We start from the raw sequence: 26,388 nt of genomic DNA on the forward strand, positions 1-26,388 counted from the left end.
CACAGGCTCTTTTGTCAAAGAAGTGAAGTTCAGATGAAGCCCATGATGGATTATCTAGAGAAGTCAGCAGAAATGGCAAAACTCCAAACAATTCAGCAATTTCAGCTAAGCAACTTCAGCAATGCACACCTGTGGCATGAGATGACAGTGTGAGTTACCACCATGGCTGAAGTTCTGCTCTGGGTTCATTTCCCACCTGATGGACCTGCAGATGCCTAATTGGTTTACTCACTGCTTTTAATTCCAGGTGATGATTTCTTCTGACGTGAGAAAGCCAGTCAAGGATCACAGGTCTGACATGGGAGGAGTGAAATGCAGCTGAAAACAGTGGATGTATAGACCATTTCTTCCTTTTTACTGTTTTTTCACCAAGCAGAAAGACTCGTGACATCGGCAAAGGAGCAAGAAAGAGTCATTACAAAATGGCATTGAAATGCTCAGATTTTTCTTTGGTCAGAACATTTGTGCCTTGTTGGCTTCATTAGAAACTGGAAATAAAAATAGAATTCCTTAAAAGAATGAGAGTAGATGGTTTCTTTACATATCAAATGAAGCCAGATTCTGGCATGGGAGAGCAGTGGGATTTGTGCCACCAGCCTGTCTGCATGTCAGCCCAAAGACACCCACCACTCATCACACTGCACTGCAGAGACGTTTTAGTCCATCAGCTTTTATGGGGTGACAATAACACAAACCACTGACAAACTGTGAAAGGTCTTTTTTTTTGCCTGCTCATAACTGGGGGAGGGAAGGAGGCAAGGAGACCAAACCCATCACAGCAAAGCAAAGTAGCTGGAGAGAACCAGCTAAAATACCTCTAATTTTGCTCTTTTAGCACATGATGCTTTTCTCCTCCAGCTCCCCAGGGCTGCTCACAGACATGTCAGAGTCAGTTGCCCCTTAGGGAGTGGCTGAGTGAGGAAAAAAAGAGGATTTGGAGAAAGATTGCAGTGTTACTGACTTATTTCCCCTTAGGAAAGTGGCAGAGTCTGCCTACATTTGTGTAGGAGAGATTTTTTGGCTGCTCACAGCATTTTACATGGGGTTGGGGTGCCCAAGAATGATCTGAAATATATCAGAAGCTCTGCTGCCTTCTGTTACTGGAGCACCATCCTTCTCCAACATCACTTTTCATAATCGGTATATAGGGCTGGATGACCACTAAAAAAAAAAACAAAACAAAAAATCCCCCCCAAGCAAAACAAACAAAAAACAAAACATCAAACAAAAATTAAAACACGAACAAAACCAACAAACAAAACAACAAGCAAAAACAACCAAGCAAATAAGGGAGCCTAGGCAATGTTAAAACCTCCACTGCACAGCAACTCCTCTCCATGTGCAGAGCCAGAAGCCAACCACCCATGACATGAGAAGTGTGAGTCATGTTTGTTATTAAGCTCCTCAGGAGCACTAGGAGATTTTACCAATAAGAGTGATCTTGGCTAATTCTGCCCAAAATTAAGAGGCTGGGGAGGCAGGGAATAAAGAAATTTATCTATCCAATGTCAGTGAGTGCCTCAAACCAGGCTCTTTTCCCATCCTTGGTAGGAAAATCAGAATTGCTTTCCAAGTAGAAGAGTGAAACCATAATCTAACATTTTGCTGTTGCACCAGTAACTTCAGCATTTATTTCATACTATTGTTAATGTTTATAATATAAGGATATATTTATGTAGGAAGTAAAGTAGATGAAAGCACAAGATATAAATATTTCTGTATATCTGCATACAAAAGAAAATATGTACAGCCACAGATAGTGGTTCTCTGCTGTGTCAGGGCAGGGCCATGTGAAGGACTGACACCTTCCCATTCCTTCCTGCTGGGAATAGCTGCTGACTTCCATGGCAGCCAGGGCTGCTCCATTCTCTGCAGTTTCCTGAGGCTGGACCAATGGTTTTGTGAGGGAAAAAGCCTTATTCCCCCAAGGACTTGATGGGTCAAAGTGGAAGAATGTCAGTGACTAAGGGTATCACACCCAAAGGGCAAAGAGATAGAGAGCAAGAGCTTGCTTTTTTCCTTCTCTTTCCACTGGTCTTGGATTTCACTTTGTTATTTTATCCTAATGGCTCCACTACTGGCTTGTGGACCCCATAAAGTCCTTCTCAGCCTACCCTACTCTCATTCCCTCCAGGAATCCAGAGGATTTTTTTCCATGGCTGAATTTTTTCCAGCCTGGACAAATCAAGGAAATGTTTTCATTCAGCAATGAGAGCAAAGTCACAGACCTGTGTAAAAGAAAGATTAAAATTAGTTGTTCATTTCAGGGAATTGACTTGAAATCTTCCCACTTTTATCACTCCGAATGGATGATTCCCTGATGAAAATTAAGTCTTTGGCAACAAAGGCAGTTATTGCTGAAAAGTTGTAGCATTTCCCTTCTGGGATGGTCCAAATGGAGACTCAGTATCTGTGCTGGAAGGCATAGGCAGGTGTGAGCCTTAGTCACTGTCAAACAAATGTTCTTTTTTCCCCCCCCAGGGAAAGTTTCTATATGTATTTCTCAGGATACTAAGGCACTTGATGGCTGGACATCATTGGCAACCGTAGAAAATATTTTGGAAGAAGATACCATCCCACGTGAGGTTTTGTCTTCTCAGAGAGCATTTTATTGGTGAGGGGCAAATATTTGTGTGGGTTTGTTGCTTTCTGGGAAGTTTTTTTTACGTTCTTATTTTCACTGGTGTGATTGCTGCTTTTCCTCCTACCATCTCTCCCCAAGTGTGTGTCTTTACAAGATAGACGATGCCTAGTGAAGGAAATGTTTTCTCTGAGCATTGCTGGGTGTCTCAGCTCCCAGGTGGGCAGAGAAGGGGTTTCACTTGCACACGTATCTCTCGACAGTCCTCTCACATTTTTTGCAGGTCACGTAGCAGCACCAGTGGTACTTGCAGTGGCAGCGCTCCACCACTTTGTCCATGTAGGGGTTGTAGCCTCTGCCACAGCACATCAGGTCACAGCTGTCACTCCCATTGGAAGTCTTGTTGCATTGTCTGGAAGAAGGAAAATGCTGTGAGTGACTGCAAATTCCTGCAGGGTCTCCCAAACTGTGTGGTGTTGTGTGTTGGGTTGATGTGGCCAGAAATGTGTATTCTATCACCATCTGCTGAAACCAGGAGGGGCAGTGACCCTTATCTCTGTGGCACATACCATCTGCTAATGGGCCATCTTTAAAAACAGGTGGGGCAATCATCTTTATTTTCCACAGCCCATCCTCCCTCCAGGAAGATATCATCTGCTACTGGGCAATTCAGTCCCACTCTATGACTGATAAAATTACATCATCCCACTGGGAGATGCTCCAGCCAGGGGGAGGAACCAAACATTTCCTACCTAGATAAAAACAGCAAGACACCTTCTTTCCACTGGATTCCAGAGGAAAACCAGACCTTTCCACATCATCCCTGGACCTTCAGATGAAAACTGCACCTTCTACAGGAGCACTGCTCCAGCTGAACCACATCTGCCACTGCAGGAGGATGCAGCCACCATTTAATGGGACTGCTGCCAACACCCTGACTGACTGACAGGGTGTCTGGTTGTATTCTGTATTTTGTCAGTGTTTTTGGGATTATTCTTTGTAATACTGCATTTCTATTTTAATTTTCCTAGTAAAGAACTGATATTCCTAATTCCCATATCTTTGCCTGAGAGCCCCTTAATTTCAAAATTATGATAATAATTTGGAGGGAGAGGGTTTACATTTTCAATTTCAAAGAGAAGCTTCTGCCTTTATTGGCAGATACCTGTCCTTCAAACCAGGACTTGTTGCAGTGACAGCTCTGCAAGGCACTGGGTGAAGCCAGCACAGAGAGCACCCAGCCAGCAGCTCCCTACTCCTGCAAGGGAGCCTGGGCTCCATCACACAACCTGCTATGACACCCAAGATAACATTAAACTCCTGTTCTGTCTCTCAGTTTGGGTCTGGCAGCATCCAGGCTGCCACACAAGCAGACAAGCAAAGCTATTGGGATATATCCACGATAAGAACTAATCATTCCAAGCAATCTGTGTTCCCAGGCAGGCTCCAAAACTATTTGAAAGGAGCTGGAAGAAGATGACACCCTAAAGAACAAACATTGGTATTTGTCCTCCACTGCCTAACCTGAAAAGGGTGAAGGAGGAACCCTGCAGCCAGACAGTATTTGAACAGGCTCCATGCCAAGGATCCCAGGCTGGGAAGAATCCTGGCAGGCTGTTACAGCCACTAAGCAGCACTGATCCCACCAGGGAAATCAGAGTCAACACCAGCAGGGCTTTTTCCCTTTGATTTTCTCTCAACACAGCATGAGCAGCTGGGTGTTTGGCCCCAAAACACCCTGAGTCCTGACCCAGGAACAGGCAGTGTGGCAGGAGCACAGGGTAGGATGACAAGCCACCAAATATCACACAGACTTTCACTGCTTGTTTTGCTTCTGCTTTCAATTAAAGCCAGACTCAGTGGGTTAACTCAGCTGTTGTGCTGGGCTCCCTCATTTTGTCTGCTTGCCAGTGACTGGCTTGAGGTTTTCAGGAGCAACTCCTGAACTGAGGAATCTCTTTCATTGATCCATTGATTACCATTTCACATCTGTCCTCAAAAAACATCTATCCCATTTCCAAAGTTCTCCAGTATTCACTGGACATGGAAGTGCACCAGGCATTGAATTTTGAATGACCCATTTCTCCACAGACTGTAAAGACAACCCAGGATGGGTGTGTTACTGTTTGGTCACATGTTTGCAATTTTTTGGTTTGTACCCAACACCATGGGGCTGTGAACTTGATGGAATTTTGAAACTGCTGTAAGAAATGTGGTTTATTGAGTGGGGTAATTACTCACATCTCTCCTAAATCTTACTCTGTGTGGCTATTTTTCATCTATTGTGGACAGGAATACTCCAAGGCTGCTTTGGGGCAGGAAGAGGAGAGAGGAGCATAAATTGGACCCTTAAACTAAGCAACTGTTAATAGATGAAAACAAAACCATGAGAATTACAGGAATTTCTCATGAGGTAATGCTTCAGGAGAAGTTATGGGATTAGTGAAGTGTTGAGATCTTGCTCTTCCTCTTCTTTAAGTTTTTCTGCTCCTGTTTGTTATTCTGATTCACATTCCTCTCCAGGTTCAGTGTTTAAAGGACCCCCAGCTCACTCTCATTCAGGAGTGTGTGTAAATATTTGCAAACCTTTGAAAGCCTCCACTGAAGCTGAAGTGTGCAGCCACACTGGGTGTGTTTGCCTAATGCTGAACCAAAGGCCTGTGAGCTGGGGCCCCTCCACAGAAACCTCCAAATGACTCCTCATAAATGAATTAATAAATGCATTAACTATTCAGAGCAAAGGTTCAAATATAGGTGTGTTGACATTAGAAGAGGGGAGGGTATTTGTCAACCTTACTCAGCTTTGCTAGTGGATGGAAATGCTGTTTCCTGGAGATTCACCCAGGGAAGATGGGACACTTCATGCTGGGAGCTCATTAAAATGCCCAAGAAAAGGAATATGGGTCCACTCTGACTTCAGCTCATCACTAAGGACATTCACTCCGCAGACAAACAAAGCACACAGCAGTGATATTTAACACATTAAAATGGAAAGCAAAACTTTTCTACCTGCTGTACTGGGACCTAGAATTCTCTCTTTCCCTCCAACCACTCCTGTGGTTTGCAAAAAAAAAACCAAAACAAACATATGAATCTAATAGGAGATATCCTTTTCCATATAATTTCCCCATTTCCCACAGCCTGAAGCAAGGAAAGGAAGAAAGAAAAATCTTATTAAATAAATCCTCAAGCTTCCTTCAGTTTGGTATCAGGAAATGGGGACATTTGGAATGTTTTGACCACATCATAAACATCATAAACCTATATGGGCTTATAGAAAACTTTCCTGACAATGCCACTAAGCAGAAGCCTGGATCTGAATTAGATTCATTTTTCATTAAACAAGAAGAAGCAGGTAGTTTCTCAGCCAGTGGGGGAAGCCAAAGCACTCCAAAGACCAGAGCTCACTCACGGAAGCAGCCCTGAGCCTCGGCTTTCAGAGCCCACAGCTGTGATCTCACCACTTCCCACTGATGGGTTAAGCTTAATCTCATTTGTTTTGGGCCTGATCCAGTGCAATTGCAGCAGCTCACAATGCTGCCCTCCTCCTGAGCCTTGGGGAGAAAACACAGAGGGAGGTGATTGCACCGTAACACAACTCTGTGACCTCTGGAAGCACTTGGAATCATGCTCCAGTCATAATCCCAGCCACAGTTCTGCCTCAAGAGCAGGCTTGTACATTGTCACAGGGCTTTTTTCTTCCTTGAGAAGGGAGAAGGTCAGCAGTGCTGGCTGGACAGGTCCCACTCCATATGCCTGTCCAAAATGTCTCTGCAATACCCCAATAACCCAAACCAGCCTCATCATGGGGGTGGCTCCTCAGCAGAGGTCGTGAAGGACACCCCAGAACTTCTAAGAGTTTTCCCCCAGATGGAGAGTAGGGATTTTAATTTTAAAAGCTAGGGGGAGATCATAGAATTATTTAGGTTGGAAAAGACCTCTAGGATTGATGAAGTCTGACTTTTAATGTCACAGAGCTTTGTTGTGAGTCCCTATTTACTCTGTCCCATCAGCAGGTAGAAGGATACCCATTTTTGGTTGCACAGCTGGCACCTGGGATCCAAACCAAGGCCAACTCTGTACTGTCACCCAGGATTATGGCATATGATGAGATACCCACTGAAACCTCACTCCATCAGTCCTATTGATAGGGACTTTTTTATGAGGACATAAAAGCCATTCTAGGGTAGAGAAATTGCCTTCCTGGCCTAGTGCATCTCCCAGTGGATGAGGGAGATGCTGTTACAGCAGCAAAACATAAATCTGAGCACTTTCTGTAGTCCTTTTTCTCACACACAGACAGCACCTGGGCTGTTGCATTAGGGATGATGGAAGGGATGTTCCTTCCCTGACATCTCATCCCCTTGGCTGTGTGATTCCCTCAGCCCTTTCTGACTACAGGGAAACCATCTGCCTTCATGAACTCCAGCATCCCAAATCCCAGAACACAGTACTGCTGTGTACTTTTTTTTTCTCTTTTAAAACAAATTCCTATTTATTTCTTTGGTGCTTCCTGCTCAAGTAATGTCAAGTACTGCAGTAGTGTATAAAGAAAAGAAAGAGAAAAATGATTCAATTCCCTCAGGAAATATGTAACACAATGGACATTCCTAAAAATACATGAAGGTCACAGCTTCATGTAAGATTTTGAGGGCAGAATCTTATCTCCTTTTAAATTGCATTCTCATCCACAAGGAATGACTGGAGACTTGACACTAAACAACTGTACAAGAAAGAATTATCAATAGCATATGTCAGGGAGGAGATGTCCAGAGAGACCCTGGAACTAGCCTGTATTTTCATTAATGAGGAGTTGAGAGTGAGCTTAAAAATTTGGACATAATGCTAGGGAAGAAGGAGTTGAGGACATTTTGTGACAGTGGATTAAAGTGCAAAGTAAGCAAAACACTTTGAGAGAGATCCAGCTAAATGTGGGAATGTTCCCAGGGGAACCAGAGAAGAGTTTCAGAAAGTAGAAAACAATGAAGGAACTGGTTTAGAGAATTATGTTAAAAGAGGTGTCTTCCCCTCTATAGAAGATTATTGCTACAAGGAGAGAGATAAAAATGCCAAGAAAAGAGGACAAGAAATTACTAGTTTTATTTAAGGTTATGTTTAGTTTAAATTTTGATTGAGAAAACCTAACACTGAGGATAGTAAAAGCCTGGAACAGGTTGTTTAGAGAAACTGCTTTTAAGAGCAGAGTAGAGAAATGTCTTCAGTAACAGCCTAGATGGTGTCAGTTCAATCTTGCTCCTGAGAAGATCAAGGTCCATGGAAAATCATTCCCAGACCAATAAATCATTCTCAGACCAAATTTTCCCTAACTTAAATGCCATTTTGTTGCAGAGGGATTAAATATGTTTAAGAGAGCTCGATTCATTATCCACTGCAATTTTACTGTGTGAAATTATTCTTTGCACAAATATATTCATTATTCACAAACCTGTTCAGGAAACTTTATGATCAAATTCAGGTCTCTCAAAGTAGATTAATTCAATCTTCCCCACACATTAACTAAGATAACAAAAAAAGGCACAGCTGGCCTAATTACTGAAATGGGCACCAGCTGCAAGAATGTTGCCCTGGGAAAGAAGGAATAACACCTAAATAAGGTGGGAGGAGCAGAAAGCTAATGTTTTTCTGTCTTTCATAAAATCATGGAATAGTTTGGGTTGGAAAGAACCTTTAAAGGCCATCTAGTCCACTTGACCCCCTGCTGTGTACAAGGTCATCTTTAGCCAGAGCAGGTTTCCTCCAGTTCTTCTGGGACACTCACAAAAATATTTTTGACTATTTATTATTTGTCACAATCTCATCAAAAAAGGGTAGCACATCTGATAACTGTTCCAAAACCAACTATCATTGAACATTATAATTTATTCAAAGCTCATCTTATCCTGTGCCCTCACTAACAGAATCTAAAAGAAGCTGTAACAAAAAAAAAAAAAAAAAAAAAAAAAAAAAAAATCAAATGCTGTTGTCTACCAGAAACTACTACTCTTCCCCAGCTACATATGAGTGCTTCTGCTTAAAAATTTCATTGCCTACATAAACAAAGAATCGCAGAGTGGTTTGGGTTGGAAGGGAACCTTGGAGATCACAGCATCATAGAATGGAATCATTAAGGAAAAACCTCCAAGGTCATAAAGCCCAACCCTGGGCTCAATACCACCAAGTCCACTAAACCATATCGCAAAGTGCCACATTCACTCATTTTTTAGACATTTCCAAGGCTGGTGACTTCCCTGGACAGCCTGTTCCAATGCTTAGTGAATGTATCATTCAAGAAAATCTTTTTAATCTCGAATCTGAACCTCCCTCAGTGCAATTTGAAACAATTTCCTTTTGCCCATGCTCAGACAATTTCATGCATGTTCATACCAAGGAAGCATACCAGCCTGAGACACTTGTGGCTAGTATTTGACATTGCAGTAAAGAAAGGATGTGTGAGCAAGGAGCAGAGTGGCCACATTCATTCCTTGCCACAGGGAATCAGCTGAGAAGTGGTGACTGATCAGCCCAGCTAAGCTGCACACTGTTTGCTGCAGCCCCATTTCTGATGCCTGAGTTCCTTCCCACATTTGGCTTGATTCCAGACTGCTCTGGGAAAGATCAGTAATAAACAGCTCTGTTATCTCTGCAAGGTTTCAGGGGGCTGGATGCTTTTGCATGCATGGCAGAATTTCCCTTTCACTGGAATCATTGAGGAGACTTAAACAGCCTTTGAAACATGATACATTGCACCCTACTTATAAAAAAGATTCACAATTTTGCCAATTTTCTCACAAAAGAGATCTCAATTTTATAATCTGCCATTATTTTTCATTTACTCAAAGCTGCCAGTGATTTTCTCAGGCAGGAGCAACTGAACTACTTTGCTAAAAGATGAAAAAGTGCTTTTGTCCAAGAAATCTCTGAGAAGGGGAATATTTACAGTTTTTCTCAGTGGCTGATTTGAAAGTTGTGCTTGCAGCTTCACAGATCTGCTTCTTTAGACTTTTCTCCAGACCATTTTTCAATTGGTTAGGAAAGTGTGATGGTAATATATAAGCACACAGAGTTTGGCTGGAGTCAATGTGGCAGTAAGCCTTGTTTGCAGGAGATTTGGGCACCTGTTGCAAAAATCAGCTCCTTAATCAGCTTTTCAGCACTTCCAAGAGGCAGCAAGCCTCAGGCTTCATTTTAGTTCCCTGGCTTTAAAATCTGGATATACCCTGAGCACTTGGAGGCATGCAGATTTCCAAACCATTCCTAAATTTCAACAAGCTAAGAAAATCCAAAATGTCTTAGAAAATATTCCAGGCTTGCTCTGAAGAAGGCTTTGAAATCCTTTCAGGAAAGACTCTAAAATGCTTTTGAGTAACTGGGGGCTTGTTTTCTGAGTGGATTTTCATATGGTTCATCTACAAAGAAATTCCCTTTCCTGCCTGAAAAACACACAATAAGTCTACATAATATGATCTCTTACATTAGAGGGATCACCAGTTAGATTATCCCTTCCACCCACCTGGCAGTGCAGGATTGTTTCCTACAGCAGACAGTGAAATCCAACACATCCAAGGTGTTGCCACTTTACCATCCAGAGCACTATGAGCAATAACCAGACCTTGGGGAGAAGAAGGAGGGAAAGGACTGTCCCTGGATATGCTGCAGAACTGCTCATTCCTTGTCACAAAAATGCATCAGTGTGAATATTTTAATCAAGGAGCAGGAAAAGGGGGTGTTAATGGCATATTCTCCCCTGCAAATCCCTTTGGAGGCAGAAAGCAAGGCTGGAAAATACTGAAGATGCCCAAAGTCTCCTGGGCTGTGGACACAGGGGACAGCCCAGGTGTGGACTGACCTCTGCACCCAGAAAAAGGCCAGAAAGGAAATGGGAAGGTGGTTGAAGACAGAGCAGACAAAATGATGGACCACAACAAAAATAACCCTTTTTTACCTCATTGCTAGGACTGGCCTTAAAAACTAAACTACTTGGGAACAGCAGGATCTACCTCCAGAAAACTTTGATGTGCATAAAGATAAAATGTTCAAATGCCCCCAGGACAAGACTCATTAAATAAAATCATGTTTGTGCTATTCCCATGTGAGCATTTTTACATCTTTCTGAAGTAAGCATGAACCACATTTTGCCATTCCCTCTCTCTAACAGCATTCCTTTTGTAATCCTTCTACCTTATCCCTGTCATTAGGCATTATCTCTGCAGCCCTGTGGCAGGCTGGAACAAAGCCACCACATGTAAAATGCATTTAGGCACCCTCTCCACGAGAGAAAAACTGCAAGGAGAAAAAGGCATCCATGGGAGGAGGAGACCAGGGAAGATCCCCTCCCTCTCCCTGCTCCCCCCAGGAAGCACAGACCAATCTTCAAACACCCTGTGTGTATTTTACATTTATTTCCTCCAGTAATTTTTTCAGGAAAGGAGTTGCTGTGGCTTGTATTACACATGCCAATTTTGAGACACCAGGCATCTTCTCCAGAGGCTGCAGATGGACTGTAATGAAAACAAGCCCAGCTACACATGACCTTAAAACTTGGCCTGAGTGATGCCTGAAGCTCAGCACAGGACTAACTCACCCCCCTCCCCTCCCATGGCCAGCACCATCTTGCACATCTGAGAATGAGGAGCATTTTCTGACAAGTTCCTTTTGAAAGTCATCCCCTCCTGCCTTAATATCTTGGTCTTCTAAATCCTCACTCAATCTCACTTCCTGTGGACCCTGGGCTGGCAGGTTCACAATCGTGGCTGTCGTCCAGCTCGAGATAAATGGACGCCTGCAGCACACATTTTCCTTTCCTCAGAAGGAAAGAAAAGATCATTCAGGACCTTGACATATTTTTCATCCCTAGACTGGATAAAAAGTTGAAATCTGCTGTAAAATAAGATTAGATGAAGAAGTCGCACCTCCCTGTCCCTTGAAAGGATTTCAGCTCATGGAAAATGTTTTACTTGGCAAATCTGTAATGAATTCAACTTTGTTTTGACACAACCTGTTCATTTAATGCAATTCCTACAAAACTAATTTCCAAATAATCTCCACCAATTTTTTTCCTTGCAAAACAGACAGGCACAACAAAGAGGTCTTTTTCAAGGCACAAATACATAAAAATCCATATAAATCCACAAAAACTCCATTTCCATTCAGCTGGCCTTTTCCTTCAGATATCAGTTTCAATACATGCTTTTCCCCTGCTATTCTCAGTGACTCACAAACATCTTCACTTGGTAATCAATGCTCCACTCCTGAACTGGTGATAGGGGTCAGGCTGGAGTTCCCACCACAGAGCTGCCAGATCAGTGCTGCTCCAGAGCAGTCCAGCCATTGATGCCAGAGGATGCAGGACTTCAACTGCCATAAAACTTCAGGGGACAAAAAACACAGTCTTGTCTCACTCAGATGTCGTATCTGCTGATCAGCTCCACCAGTTAAATGCTGATGCAGAATCACAGAATCATTTAGGCTGTAGAAGCCCTCCAAAATCATCAACACAGCACTGCCAAGCCCACCACTAACCCACATCCCCAGCTGCCACATCCTACTTGCACATATTGTTTATCTTGCCTGCATTTGGTTCATTTCATTTCAGCAAAATCTTCTCTCCACTGAACCACAATGGTCCAAATGCCACTATGTCCACTACATTGAAAGAAAAGCATCCCAGAAAAGGCCAGGTACATACTCCTTGCCACTTGCCTGAGCCTCCACCACAAAATAACAGAGCAAAGAAGAGTTATGAGAACTATCTAAAGGAAGGTAAACCAGCAAGATAGCAACTAAAGACAGAGGTTGAAATCCAGCCATTGCAGCCACCTAAAAAAAAAAAAAAAGTCAGAAAAATTCTGGAAACACACACTTTTTAGGCTGTTGATAGATCAGCTCTAGAGAGATCATGTCTGCCCACCTACAGATGCTCAGATTGGTGAAATGTTGAATTAGTTTCTCTTGGAGGAAATTAAACAGATGATGGGAAGGAAAAGGCATGTCTGTTGCCTGTGAAAGGGGACAGTCCTGTATGCTGCCCAGTGAGGCTCGGCTTGACCATAACAACCTTAAATCCCTAATTTAATGCAATAAAGAAATTCCTCTGCAGAGTCATAAGCAATACAAACACACCTGGACCTTCAATATGCAGTAGAAGAAAAAAAAAATGAATATAATCTCTGTAGTTTGGGGGGGGGGAAGGATTTTAAGGCAATCTAGGAATTTTGGTTCTAACTGAGTTAATATTTGCCTGCTTTGGGGAGCCTTAGAGTGACAACTCTTCTAATCAGCAGTGACTGCAAGAAATGACTGAGACTCAACACAGTATAAAGCAAGATTCATCCTGGAAAGTTTCCATGGAGGTGAGCTGCCCAGGGAATTTTGAAATGTATCTTGTGCCTGATTGTGTAATGGAAAATGTGCCAGCAAGCCCTGTCTTGGCCACAGTCATCATTAACAGGGTTAGGCAGTGGTAAACCATACTGTATGTTAGAGATGTGCTTTACCTGATGTGTATGTCAGCTCTGGACTGCCCCTTATCCATACATCTTCCCCTCTTGCCCTTCCCTCTTTGGGGACAGAGCACAGTGAGATCCCACTGCAGAATTCCTCACCTGTCCTGGGTCCCATGAGACCCCACTTTTTCATTCTTCATGCAAAAGTCAGGAGAGCTCTGCAGGTAGATCAGCTCTGTCTCTTTGACTGGCCTGATATCAATATCCTTGGGCACGAGGTATTTGCGTGTGCCCATGGGCCGGTGAACAACCTTGGTGGCAGATAAATATTTGGTTTTGAGGTCCAGTGCAATGTCTCGCAGCTCTTGAAGGCCTTTCCAACAGGTCTTGATAGAGCATGACCCAGAAACTCCATGGCACTTACATTTCATTTCAAGAGAGGCTTTCAAGACCTGCAAAAAGGAATGCAGGAGTTAGGAAATGCCCTTCTCTTACCTCCAAACATCCCACAAGTTTGCTAATGAAGGTACTTCCTTAGCAGGAACTGCTATAGAAGAGTACTGCTGTTCTCATTTCTGCACTGCCAGCCTAGAGCAGCTACTTTGCAAAGAGAATGAGATCCTACAGCTCTTTGGTCATCACTGTCAGTCCAGGACTACTTTCACAAGGGCCCCTTTGCAGCCAGAAGACAGAAGAGTATTTTGAATTTTGATTAGATATCTATATTGGGCAGCATTTCCACACTGCAAATTCCTAAGGAGATGAATATCAAAGCATCCCATAAACAGATAATAAACATAAATTTTAACCTCCAGCAGCTTTGGGCTTTGGTAAGAAAGGTCATGGCTTTGTTGAGTTCAGTGCACTCTCACCCTGCCTTTCTGCTGGTCATGGGGCCAAAACAGCCTTTTATTTTGATTCTGCACTACTCTCATTTCAGTGGGATGTGGCAGGATGCTGCCAGGAAGGGCTGAATGCACCAGCCATGGCAACACCATGTCCCAAAGAAAAATCTGCCCTTTGCAATTGAAACAAAACCTCGAGACATTGCAACAATAAAATAAATTGCTTTTAAAGCTACCCAAACTCCACACAAACAAACTGAATAGTGTGAGAATAGTAGAAAAGAAAAAGAGCCAGGGAAGGAAAGTTCAGCATGGCTGTGCTCTGCAAAGGTGGACTCAGCCTGAGGCTACACAGCAAGCTCCCAACAGGCTCAGCATGCTCCAAATCTGTCTGCACAGCCAGTGCTGGAAGGACAAGCAGTACAGAAGGAGCAGTCTGTGGAACCACTGGAGCCCCACAGATTGGTGCAGGGGTCAGTTTTATAACTCCCCCATCCATTTCTCCAGCTGCTAGAGGGATTTGCACATCAGGGCACACCAGGCACTGCACATGGTAAGTATTATCTGAACACTGGATGCAAGCTGTTAAAAGCAGCCTGTGCCAGATATGAGAATAATCACTAACATAGCAGTTTTAAAAGGAAAACAAAAACCCTCCCTCCTGGCTGGAGGCAACTGCTGCTGGATGCATCTGGCAGATGACAATTCTCCACATTTACACAGCACTTTGCTCACTCAAAGCCCTTGGCAGAGCCCACTGGGACCCATCCCCACCACACCTCCTGGGGCAGGCACGCCAGAGCCAAGCTGGCAGTGAGACATCCCACCCACAGGGCTGACAGCAGCATCTGGGACTCCCTGAGTCACAGGGGGAGTTATACAGGCACCATTTTCAGCAGGCCAAAGGAGTTCAGAGCAGTCTGGGAGAAACCTGCTCCTTTTGCTGGCTGACAGAGACACTGAACCTCACCGAGTGCGACACTACAGATGGTTGTACAAGTACAATAACTCTTGTGGATTTGTTACCTGTCTCCCTACTTCACTGTTGTGCAGATGCATCAGTTTATTGGCTTGTGATCCTGATTTTTTCATCTTCATGGGAGCATCTGAAAATTTGGACCCCATGATAAGACCATAGTTGAGGTTGTCTGCACATCCTCCCCATCGATACCCAGGTCCAGGTGTCTCACCTGGGATGGGACCACAGGAACAGCCAGGGAGGTCCCCGGTGGTGCAGGCTCTGGCAATGGTGTGGCTGATGGCAGCAGCAGAGAGGGCATACACAAATGCTGACTCCCTTGTGCCTGAAAGAGACAAGAACTCCAGCTCAGCCTCCTGGGCCAGATAAACATTCCCCAAAAAGACTCACACAGTCCCACAGAGCAGCCAACACACCAGCTCACTGCAGCTGAGATATCCCATGGCACTGCTAGTTTGGAGCACATCCAAGTGAACTCTTCAACATAAGCCAACATCCCAGCAGGGCAAGGAGTCACATGGATTTAGGCATCTTGTGCCTAGGTGTGATTTGCTCTTGGAGCCCTTCCATGGACTCTCCTACCTCCTTTTGCTTCTGTGCCCATCCCATGGCTCCAAGTTAGATAAGCAGATCAGACAGGTGTTATGCTTTGTGAAAGTTGTGCTAGACCAGGTCTTGGACCCAGGAGCCTCTGGGCATGACTAATAATTCATCATTATGGCACCACAAGGATGGATGTGGTCTCGGAGAACAGGACAAGCAGGCTCTGCAGTCCCTCCATGGCCTCCCAGGAGCAGGACCCTTCCTATCTCCAGCACACACACACACACACACACACAGGCTAGCTACTGACTCCAGCTGAGCCAGCAGTGTTTACCTCTCTCTAAGTCCAGCAGGTAGTTAGGAGCCAGCTCTATGGAGGAGCAGTTCCACCTCATGTCGGAGAAGGTTTTGCGGCAGGTCTTTATCACCTCCCGCGCCGCCTGGATGATGGTCTGCATCAGCTCCAGGTTGCTGCGGCACAGCTGCACCTGGGACACCACCAGGCCCTCCAGCTGCTTGCAGTGCTGGGTTTGGTTCAGGGCCAAAGCCAGAGGGGTCTTGGACAGAGCTCTGAGGAGACAAGCACATGTAGAAAAGCATTACTACACAGTCTACTTGCCTATTTTCACCTAACTTAATAAAAGCTTTCTGTAAATAGGTGCCTAGATAAAGCTGGTGATGAAGATGAGCACCATGAAGAATAATTTCTCTCATATAAAGTAGGTGTTTAAGGGAGGTGGGAAGAAACACCCTTTAGCAGTGTGCAATTCTCTCCATTCTGGAGGGGAGTCTGCACAAAGCTCCAGGGGCATATGGCAAGTCAACTGGATGTGTAAATCCTATGGGGAAGGTTGTTTGCTGAAGACCTCCCAACAGAGTGAAAAATGACCCATCAATTCCATGACAAAAGAAATCTGGATCCTCCAAGACTGTGGCATTCGGGAAAAAAAAGCAACGTTGGTGTTATCAGTATTTTGCATTCAGCATCTGTCTCTCACACTCTCAAAGGATTATGCTAAATGTCATGTAATTAATTATGGAGCAAATCCCCTGTGAGGCCTAGCAAAAAATCACCAAATTTGCAAAACATATGCTTTCACTTAGAGTTAATGCCAAGGGCCTCCACTGATTCAATCACTGTTGCACATAGATAAGTCTGTTCCTCTAGTCTCCAAAAACCATAGTGCAAAAGCTCAGTGGGAGTATGTGCAGAGAGAGTAGCACAGCCAAATCCATGAAGGGATCCATGAATACCAGCACATGTTACCATGGAAGAAAAGAACAATATCCCACAGTGGTGGTTCTTCTACTCTCCAATTGCCAACTTTTCCAGGTTAAAAAAAGAACAAATGCTGACATGCATCTTGCAGGGCTGTACTCTTCTTCACTGAGCACCCACAATGATCAGCAGAAGCCTGGTGTGTAACTCTCTTTATACCTTTATGGCTTTCTTAGGGTAGTCATAAAAGTTATTCATCCCCATAAAACAACTTTCTAGCTGGCTGCATCAATAATTTGATGGCATCTGATCCTGGCAACACAACTTTAACACGTATTTCCTTCTCTCCTTGTTAAATGTATTGGCTTTCAGATTCATCCCAAGCCATCCTGGTTAGTTTGGAATATTAGCAAACACATTTTGGGGTGCATTTCACTTTATTACTGTAATATCCACATTCTTCAGAAGTTAAATGAGATGGAAACAGAGTTAAAATTGAGTTCTAACCAAAAGTGGAGATACTAAATCCTTGCTGGGGATGAATAGGCCTGCACTGACAAATTCCCAGGTGGTTGGAGTTTGGCATTTCTGGCACTAGATAATCAGTGGCAAACTTGGAAGGGAAACCAGCACTCTGCTAGCTATATAAATATATACTTCATACATGTATTTAAGGGGCCCAATAAACATAGTGAAAGCAGAAATCATTGCCAGTGAATTTCAAGGGAAAGGAAAAAGTGGTAGACTTGGCAGTGTTAAGTTATTGGTTGGACTCAATGATCATAGAGGTCTTTTCCAACCTAAATGATTCTATGATTGAATCATCAGAAATTCTGCCCTGCAGTTCATCTTGGCCCCTACACACTGTTCATGAAATGTTCCCTGTTTGGAGAGGGGCCCCTCCAGAAAACAACTCATTCTGCCTTAGATGTGAACCTGAGCTGGTGGAGAAAAAACCTTGTTGGTGAAATACTGGGTGTTCAGGTAGAACAGAAAGATCATGTCCTTGAAGGCAGAGACATGAGTCTCTGAATAGTAGGACTGTCACCTGACTACAGGTGGCAGAAGAAGCCCTTCAGGATCCTTCTTCAGCTCATGGAAAGCAAAAAGTCACACCTAGGAAGCAGTTTTGTGCTTTTGAGACCTATAGTAAGACACCACCATGACTTAGAAGTGCCCATTTTCTGCTCTGTATGAGAAACCCAGGCACTGAGGAGGGACACAGACATCTGAATGGCATAAGCACAGAGCTGAGTGAGGTATGTCCAACCCCTAGCACTTGACACCAAGAATCTGTGAAACCTTATCCCAAAGCCAATCAGCAGCTCCCAGGAATGAGGTGAAACACAGATCAGGCAAGAGGCCAAAGCAGCTCTTCAGTAATAGAAAATAAATGATAAATACTCCAGTACAGCATGTTCCAGCAGCAAGGGAAGCAGGCAGGGTGTGGCAGGAGCAGGGAGAGAACTTCACAGCCTGAGCTTCAAATGAGAAACATCCCAAATCTCTGAGAGAGGCTGTACTGTGAACCTGCAGCTCAGTTTTCTAATCATACATCCTCCAGAAAGATGCATATATCTCCTAGGTCCTACACCACATTTTCTGATCCTTTCTAGAGTTCTTCAGCCTTTTTGAGGGACCTGGAAGGCTGCACTGAGGCACCTCCATCTCACCATTTATAGACAAGTCATGAGCAGCACAAATAACCATCTAGAGGCAGGGATGAAAGCAGAATTCAGACAGAAACTCATCCTCAGTGTGAAAAAACGGGATGTGATACAATGAGAATATATCATCACAGATGGCTTGAAGTGATCACCACTAGAGAAGCAGTTTTACAATGCAACAAGAAAACCATTTACTTCATGGAAGAGGGAAAATACCTTCCAGTTGGTGAGAACTCAGTAAATGGCAGCAATGGCTGTTTCTTACAGAATGAGCTGAGCTCCAGGAAACCTACCAAGAATAAAACTGCAAGATGCAGGAAGGTATTTTCTGAACATCTACCATGTCTGAACTTCATGTCTTTGCTTATGAGAACATATAATTGGAAACATCTCCAAGCATTGGGAGGAAAAATTAAATGGAGATGGAAAAGAAAACTCAGTTACTGCAGTCACTTGTTGAGACTGAAAAGTGCATTTATAAATCACAGATCAGGAATGTGAGAGGCCTATTACATCAAACAACCTAGGATTGCCCAGTCCCTGTCCTACATTTAGGAGTATCTTCTCCACTCCATGGCACTCTAAACCCTCCCTGAGGAAATGCACCACCCCTCCCTGCTCCCTAAATTCTGGCAGCATCAAGGGATCCTTCATGTGAAAAGGGGATTTTATCTGCTTTCACCCTGGAAATGCTATTTTCCACTGTTTCCTCCTGATAAAGTTGTGCTCTTCTCACTTAATTCTCCTGCCCCATCCTTCTTTCACCAGGCAACAAAGGGGTGGCTGTCTCAGGGTTTTTAAAAATATACATATTTGATCCATCCCTTTAAATAAACAGGGCCTAAACCAAACATCTTCTGATCTATATATAACACAGCAGGTCTTTCAAATGAAACTCTGGATACTGACAGAAAACCATGAACATAATTACAGAGTAAATATGCATCATGATGGATCATGACATTCGTTTACTCTTTTAATTATCTCAGGTAATTATTAAATTAATTTGAAAACATGAATGCTCTACAATGTTAGGTCCTTTGAGAGGTATGGGCCCATTCCTGCATGTCTGGGCCCCATGAGAGGACTATTCATAGGAAGAAGCACCTTCAGATCTCAGCAGAGATCATTGAAAGTCATGTAAACTTTTGGTTTACAAGGTACCCTGGGAGTAGGACACTGCTCCTGGTCAGGCCAAAGGGAGAAAAACTCCTCAAATGGACCAGCAAAGCATTGGTGTCCTTTAAATAACCCTTGAAGGGGAGAAGAATCTCCTCTCTGGAGGCATCTCCCCACCCTCCCTTGTATGACATGCTCTGAGAAAATCTCACAAAGGGACTGCTGGTGAAACTGTGAACTTCTACTCCAAATTACCAGTTTTTATTTCTGAAAAGGCTTTTTTTAAATGCCTATTCCTAAACCCCTTAATCTTGCAGGGATGTGGATGACACAAAAAGACAAAATTTAATGGATGTTGAGAGTGAAGTGTGTGGTAAATGTTAATAAAGAGAGGCAGAGATTGAGGGTTCTTTTTGTACTTGATCTCATTGAAGGTTTTTAATCTGCAGGAGCCTCATTTTCTCAGGTTTTCATCTGGAAAAGTCTTGCAGGGGTGTTACAATAACCTTGTCTAAGCTCCTTGCTCCTGCCACCCCACCCTGCAACAATTCCAGTCTGGGTGCCACAACTCCTGGGAAAGACACCACATTCCCTGGTAAATGCTTCCCCTGGTTCTGCAAGGGCTTTTCAAACAGAGAAGTAAGATTTATGTGATTTAAAAAAAAAAAAAAAAAAAAAAAAAAAAAAAAAAAAACAAAAAAAAAAAAGGGAGAGGAAGAGGGAGAGAAGTGTGTGTGGGGAAACCAACTCTGAACTAGAAGCTTAAAATAGGAGCTGTTTTCAGATATGGTGCCAAGTCCAGTGCTGGCAGCAGTGGGCACAAGGCTGCTGACTTCAAGCCCAAGCTGACTGAAGTCAATGCCAGCAGGGAGCTGGCTCAGTGAGCTCTGGGGAAGGCCATGGAGCTCTGTCAACTTTTCCTGAGCTGCCTATGGAGCGAAGAGCAGACTTCAAAGCCGTGGTACCCCTCTTTCCTCAGGCCCTGCCCACTCCCCTGCTGCCATCCCCATCCTGCAGCTCTTTCCCAGCAGCTCATCTAGCAGCCCCTTGCCAGGCAGACAGTCTCACAGGCGCCCTGTCTCCTTGTCCCACCATGGATTGAAGGAGAGAAGCAGGAGCTGCCAGGAAGCACAAAATCTTTCCACTTCTCCCCTGCTTTTTGCTGGCTGCAGAAGGGCTGCTCAAGGTTGGTGGGCTGGGGGACATCCTGTGCTCACCAAAAGGTGTGGTTAAGCTACTTTTTGCTCCTGAAAGGCTGCAATTTAACCATAGGGATTGTTCAGCATTAGCTGGGAATGGGGCTCAGCTGGGGATTGCTCCAGAGCAGGTGAGGTATGATTGAGTCACCACAACAGGGACAGAAAGAGACTTCCCAAAGTGACCAAGCTCCACCTAAAAATGATGGCATTGCTAATGCTGTCCTGGGCATATTCTGTAAGCCATGCAAAAAAAAACAAAAAAAAACCAACCAGAAAACAAAAAAACAAAAAAAAACCCAAAACAAACAAAAAAACCCCAAATAAACAAACCCCAAAACAAACCGAACAAATTCCAAAACAAAACAAACAAACAAAACAATACAAATGAGATAAAACATAAAAAAAACCAAAAAAAAAACAAAAAAAAAACAAAAAAACAAACCCAAAACAAAACAAAACAAAAAACCAACAAAAATGCCAGAAAAAACAAACCCAAGTCACTTGCTGTGTTTGGCTCATTTGTATCCACATTGAAGGGGGCATTCAGTACAGAGGGACAGAGGGGATGCCAACCACTGTGGAGGCAGAAGTGCCTCACAAGCTACTCTGTGCCTGGCCATCCCAACATCTGCAGAGCTTTGGGGCATGCACATCTGGCTGCAGCTCCCTCTAGTGCTCATCTGTTTTTCAGTTCTACCCAAATAAGTTGCTCCAGCACCTGCTTGACCAAACCCAAACTCTCCAGGGAAAGCTAAAGGGATGCAAAGGCAGACGGGGAGGGTGATGGAATTGCTGAGTGCATTGGCCCTAAGGCATGTCTTACAGAAATCAAACGCTGCCTCACCTCCCCAGCCACTGTGACAGAACAGCACTGAGCACCTCAAAGTGATGCAACATTCCTGCTTTGCTCTAAGGATGGGAAAGTTTTGCAAAAATAAGATGTTTGGTGGGGCCCAGCACCAACTTCCAGCAGATGGGGATCAGGACCACAGGACTCATAAAAATAAGCCAAGTAAAATAAAATAAATAATTCATTTTTATTGCCTTCTTCCTTCTTTCACTACTTTTCAGGGCATATTTGTGTTACTGTGAAGTCCCAAATGGTGAAGATTGTGTTTTTCTTCTTCCCCTCCCCCTGCGATTACATCACACAAAATTAAATTTCTTATCACCTTTCATATCAGTCACTCCCTCATCTCCAGGCTGGTGAAACCCACCTCCTTATCTCTCCCTTCCCCTCCCAAATCCTCTTTGAAGCTTGCCTCTGGCACCATGCCTACAAAAATGCTGCAGTGGGCACACCACTGAAAACATCACATAGCACTTTCCTCCTTGCTCACCCAGTCCTTTCTCCCCACCTCTGTTCATGAGCAAGAGAAAGAAGGAGCAGATTCAATTGTACAGCACCCAGAATAAGAGTCCAGGGCTGGGATAAGAAGGTCTGAGGTATCACTCAGTATTTGGTACTCTGTTTGGCAAGAACTTACCCATGATATTTCTAAAGACAGTCCCTGAGCCCCAAGGAAAAGGAGTGATGGGGAGCAGGGAAAACTGGCCTGTGCTTCCATAGGAAAATAAGGGTAGGGGAATGAGGAGAAACAGCAAATGAAAGAAAAAACAAACATAATTTTGTGAAATCCCTGTTGCCAGCATCCTGGTTGCAAAGTGCTGAGGACAGGGAGCACAGGTCTCTGCCAGGTTTCAAACAGGTGTGAGGGGAGCTCAGTGGTGCATCTGCATGCCATTCATGCTCCAAATACCACTTTAATCCCAGCTTTCATCTTTCCCCCTTACTTTTTGATAGGGGGATATGTCTGCTGGGAAGGGGAGGAGCAGCAATGCTGTTTCTTGCCTCCAACTGCTTTTCCCCCCTCTCACCCCTGAAAGCAAACCTTGCAGCTTAACCTCTTAGTGGCCAAAAGGCTGCTTTTGCAGCACAGCTGTTAGGGACCCTGCCCTGCCTCCCAGCAGATTTTCATGTCTATGGCTTGTCACCATATTACCAGGTTCCCTCTGGAGCTCATCTCACCCCTGCCCTTCAGAGGAACCCAAGCCCTTCACTCAGGATTAAGCACCTTGCCTGAGTGGGACACCAATACCAAGCATATGGGCAACTCCTTCCAGTCAGTCTGCATGGCTCTACATGGTTCTTTCATGGTTCTACACATGAAAGCCCTGCTGGATCAGAGTGCCACAAAACAGCTTTATATCTGTGCTGCATAGAAATAAACACTGCAAAGGGGTCCCATGGGCATGTTGCTAAATGTCCTGTAAAAAAGAGATGTCTGCCTTTCCTGGTGCTGGATATAGGGAGAGCTGAGAGCCTAAATGCTGGAGGGAGCAGCAAAAAGAAACAATTGGGTTATGTAATTGAGCTCTGCTGACTACCACAAGGTATAAAGCCAAGGTAATGAAGAGCAAACCAGATCCTTACTGTCCCCTACTTCCAAGATGGTCTTTAGAGTATGGAGACAGCAAATGGAAGATTGTGGAATGGTTTGTGTTGGAAGGAACCTTAAAAATCATCTAGTTCCTACCTTCCTGCCATAGGCAAGCATGCCACCTTGAAAGATAGCCTAAAGTGGGGGACTGTTCCTCCCACCTGACCATGTGCATTTAAACACCCAGTGGAGAGATTCCCTGTGCTCTCTTCATGGACATAAAATGCAGATTTATGGTCTCTAGCAGCTCCCTGCAGCACACAGCATTGCCAGAGGCTATCCCTTAACAGTTCTGTTGGATGTCTCTGTTTGGAGAAGATGAATTGCCATCCAAAAGAGCCTCTCTTCCCTCGCTGCATGATGAGGAGTAAAAACACTGGCTCTAATGGGATACCTTAATTTGCAGATATCCAAATTTAAGCCTTTTTAAAAGGAGGCATGAGTAGAGCTTGAAATGATAGTGACTGGAACAGCAGAATGGGAATTAGACACAGCACGAAGTCGGTGGCAGAAAGAGAAATAAAACAGGAGCCCCTTGTCCAAGTTTCACCACCTAACTCAAAGATCCCTGCTGCAATGCACTACAGAGCCTTCCTGGCATTGTACATTATTGTACCTTTTCTTCTACCCAAGATGCCTGTTTGAGGAAAACCCATATTCCCTTATTTATTTTGTGCAAGCTCCAAACTCAAGTAGAAAAGACAGATCACTTGTCAAGGGCATGAAAGCAGATTGGTGTTGGAGTGGCCTGTTTGTTTGTTTTGCAGCAGGCAACTAACTGATTGCTTGCTTAAACAAAGAAATGAGATAGTGATGTTTTCACTTTGTAGGGACATTACCTCCAAGGAAACTCAATCCTGACTCGACCACTCTTCCTGGTATTTCTTCACCCTCCTTCCCCCTCCTCACCTCATTTTTAACACCCTTCACAAAATCCAAAGGTTAAAAGGTCCACAAAAACCCCATGTTATCTGTCAAGCATCCCCTGTGGTTGGAGATGGGCAGCATTATCTCAGCTGCCATCCCTACTGCTCTCAGTTCCTACCCAGCACAACCAGAGCTCCTGGTGGGAGAGTTTCCCAGCAAAGCAGGAGCCAATGCTAGAAACTTCATTAAGTGGCTCTTGTGAGCATTCAAGTGTATGCCTTTCCCTTGGTATCAATGAGGAGAAAAAAAAACCCCAAATGAGCCTAAATCATGCATATTTTAGAAAGAAGATGGAGACATTGTTAGCATAAGCCCCTAGTACACACACTTGAAATCAATCAGTGCCTGGAGAACTGCAGTGCTTGCTGCTCTTTAAACAGCTTTACAGCATGCCTCAAGCAGCAGTTGTACAAATAGGTGAGAGACCAGCAATTCCTACAAAAACATCAAAAATGCAGAGATAGAGCCAGGTACTTACATCCATTTTATCCCATAGCAAAGCCCCGTCTGCAGAATCAACGACAGAAAACCAGCTAAGAAAAATCGCAGACTTGGCTTCATTTTCTTCACTTTCTCGTGTTTGCCAAAGGAAATCAGCTTCTCCAAAGATTTTTTTTTTTTTTTTTTTTTTTTTTAAGAAGGAGTTTTCTTAGTATTTGGTGCGATGTATTTTCCTTCAGTTTGGGTATTGCTCGTTCTTGGAGATGAACAACCTGAAAGGAGAGAGAGAAAGAGCCCGAGCTGTGGTGAGCTCTGAAATGTAGCGAGTGGCTGCGAGAGAGAAATCTATTATCCAAATTGCAAAGGAGTGGTTTATGAATCATGAAAAGGTTTGGATTATCCCTTCTCAGTCCCCTCCCTTGCCAAGCCTTGATACAACCTTTCGAGTCAACAGACAGACAAACCGTATGGGTTGAATTACACAGAGTTATGGTCTGATTGTGTGTTTCCATTTAACCCTGCACATGGCAAGACTTCATTCGCTGCTTCACTTCAGTGGGTTTTTTTTTTTTTCCTTCCCCTATCCAAAAAGTTTGTGCAACTGCTCAGGAAAAAAAAAAAAAAAAAAAAAAAAAAAAAAGATAGATCTTCAGATTAGCCCAAATCTCCAGCTATTCATCTCTCCTCTCTCCAGATATCTTTTTCCTCTCTCTTTTTCTGTAGAGAAGACAAATAAAAAAACCTGCATTTCCCTACTTAACACAGGTGCCCTTGCCCTGCAGATGTTTCTCTCTGATCTGTTACAATAAATGTGTTTTGCTCTTTACTTTCTGCTTTTCTTCTCACCTCATTAACTCTGCCTCTCACTTCTTCCAAGCCCTTGGCACCTGGAGCTCACGGAAAAGGCTGCAACTTTGTAAACATAAAATCCCATTTTTGTCTCCAGGGAGCAGTCTGGAGGAGACAAAAAGGCTCTCAAGGATACCCCCACACCCCTTTTCTTTTTGTTGCTTTTTTCCTTCTTCAGGCCAAACAGATAAACAAACCAGGTGCAGGACTTAAATCCTTAGAGGGGTCCTCTGTCTCCAGGGCACAGCTTGCTTATTTTAGCAGCAGTATTAATAGCAGTAAATGGGTTTCCCTTCAGTTATTCACTTCAGACACTGCTCCAGGCTGCTTTTTGTGGTCTTTGCAGTGGTTTCCCATCCCATGAGAAAGACAACAGTAAAATAAACAGAAAAACCTGCCCTCCACATTGCATCTCTGGAGTCTCAAAACCCATCTCAGAGCACACTGGAATACCCAAGCTGTAACTGTGCATCCCCCACATCATCCCCTCAACGGGGTTTGGGAATGGCTGGAGCACTCAGCTTCACTTTGGGAAACCTCTTACCCTGGAAAAACGGTATCCTACCTGATCCCCAGCCTGGATTTGCCCAGCTGCAGCTTTCTGCCTAAATATCCCCATTTGGAGAGCAAATGGGTTGGGGGGAATGAATATTTCAGAGTGTTTTCTCTGCCATCTGCAGCATAATTTTCCATTCAGGCTGATTTTTGGCTATCCTGACCCCAGTGCCTGGCGTAAAGGGTTACAAGAGAAGTGCTGTTATTACAAAGGATTTTAATAACCTCTAGGGGCGAGTTCCTGGCTCCCTTGAAGTCCGAGACAAAGCTGCCTGCCTACAAGGGGGGCAGGATTGCATTGCCATGAATTGTTTCTCTTCAATGCCCACTTGGATTTGGGTTTGATGCTCCCACGAGCATCCAGCCATACACGCTTCTTGTTTCAGAGTATTTCTGTATCTTTGAATCTTTAGGAGCCCTTTTCTTCTGCAAGCACACTGGAAACCTTCAACCCTTAATCCTGCCCATGCCTTTCAGTGTCTATTTAGATATTTCAAACCCCCTTATCTCACTCCTGTGAACTGCTGGACTACATAAGAATCGGGTGTAAAATGTCTCAGATGGTCTAAAAAGCTCTCACT

General features: G+C 44.0%; 1 protein-coding gene across 2 annotated transcripts; it reads right to left on the reverse strand.

The window, feature by feature from the left end:
* Positions 1-1,296: 1,296 nt before the first annotated feature.
* WNT11 (Wnt family member 11) lies at positions 1,297-25,014 on the reverse strand. Of its 2 annotated transcripts, XM_079299344.1 has the most exons (6): positions 24,441-25,013; positions 15,725-15,960; positions 15,059-15,172; positions 14,895-14,974; positions 13,183-13,475; positions 1,297-2,993 (listed from the first exon to the last, which is right to left on the reverse strand). In XM_079299344.1, the coding sequence occupies exons 1-6, from the start codon at positions 24,521-24,523 to the stop codon at positions 2,819-2,821; spliced, it is 981 nt and encodes a 326-aa protein (XP_079155470.1). In that variant the 5' UTR covers positions 24,524-25,013; the 3' UTR covers positions 1,297-2,818. The 2 variants fall into 2 exon arrangements, with proteins under 2 accessions (XP_079155470.1, XP_079155469.1); XM_079299343.1 differs by having other exon boundaries at positions 14,895-15,172; positions 24,441-25,014.
* Positions 25,015-26,388: the final 1,374 nt, after the last annotated feature.

This window comes from Erithacus rubecula (assembly GCF_903797595.1).
Source record: "Erithacus rubecula genome assembly, chromosome: 1".
Lineage (NCBI taxonomy): Eukaryota > Metazoa > Chordata > Aves > Passeriformes > Muscicapidae > Erithacus > Erithacus rubecula.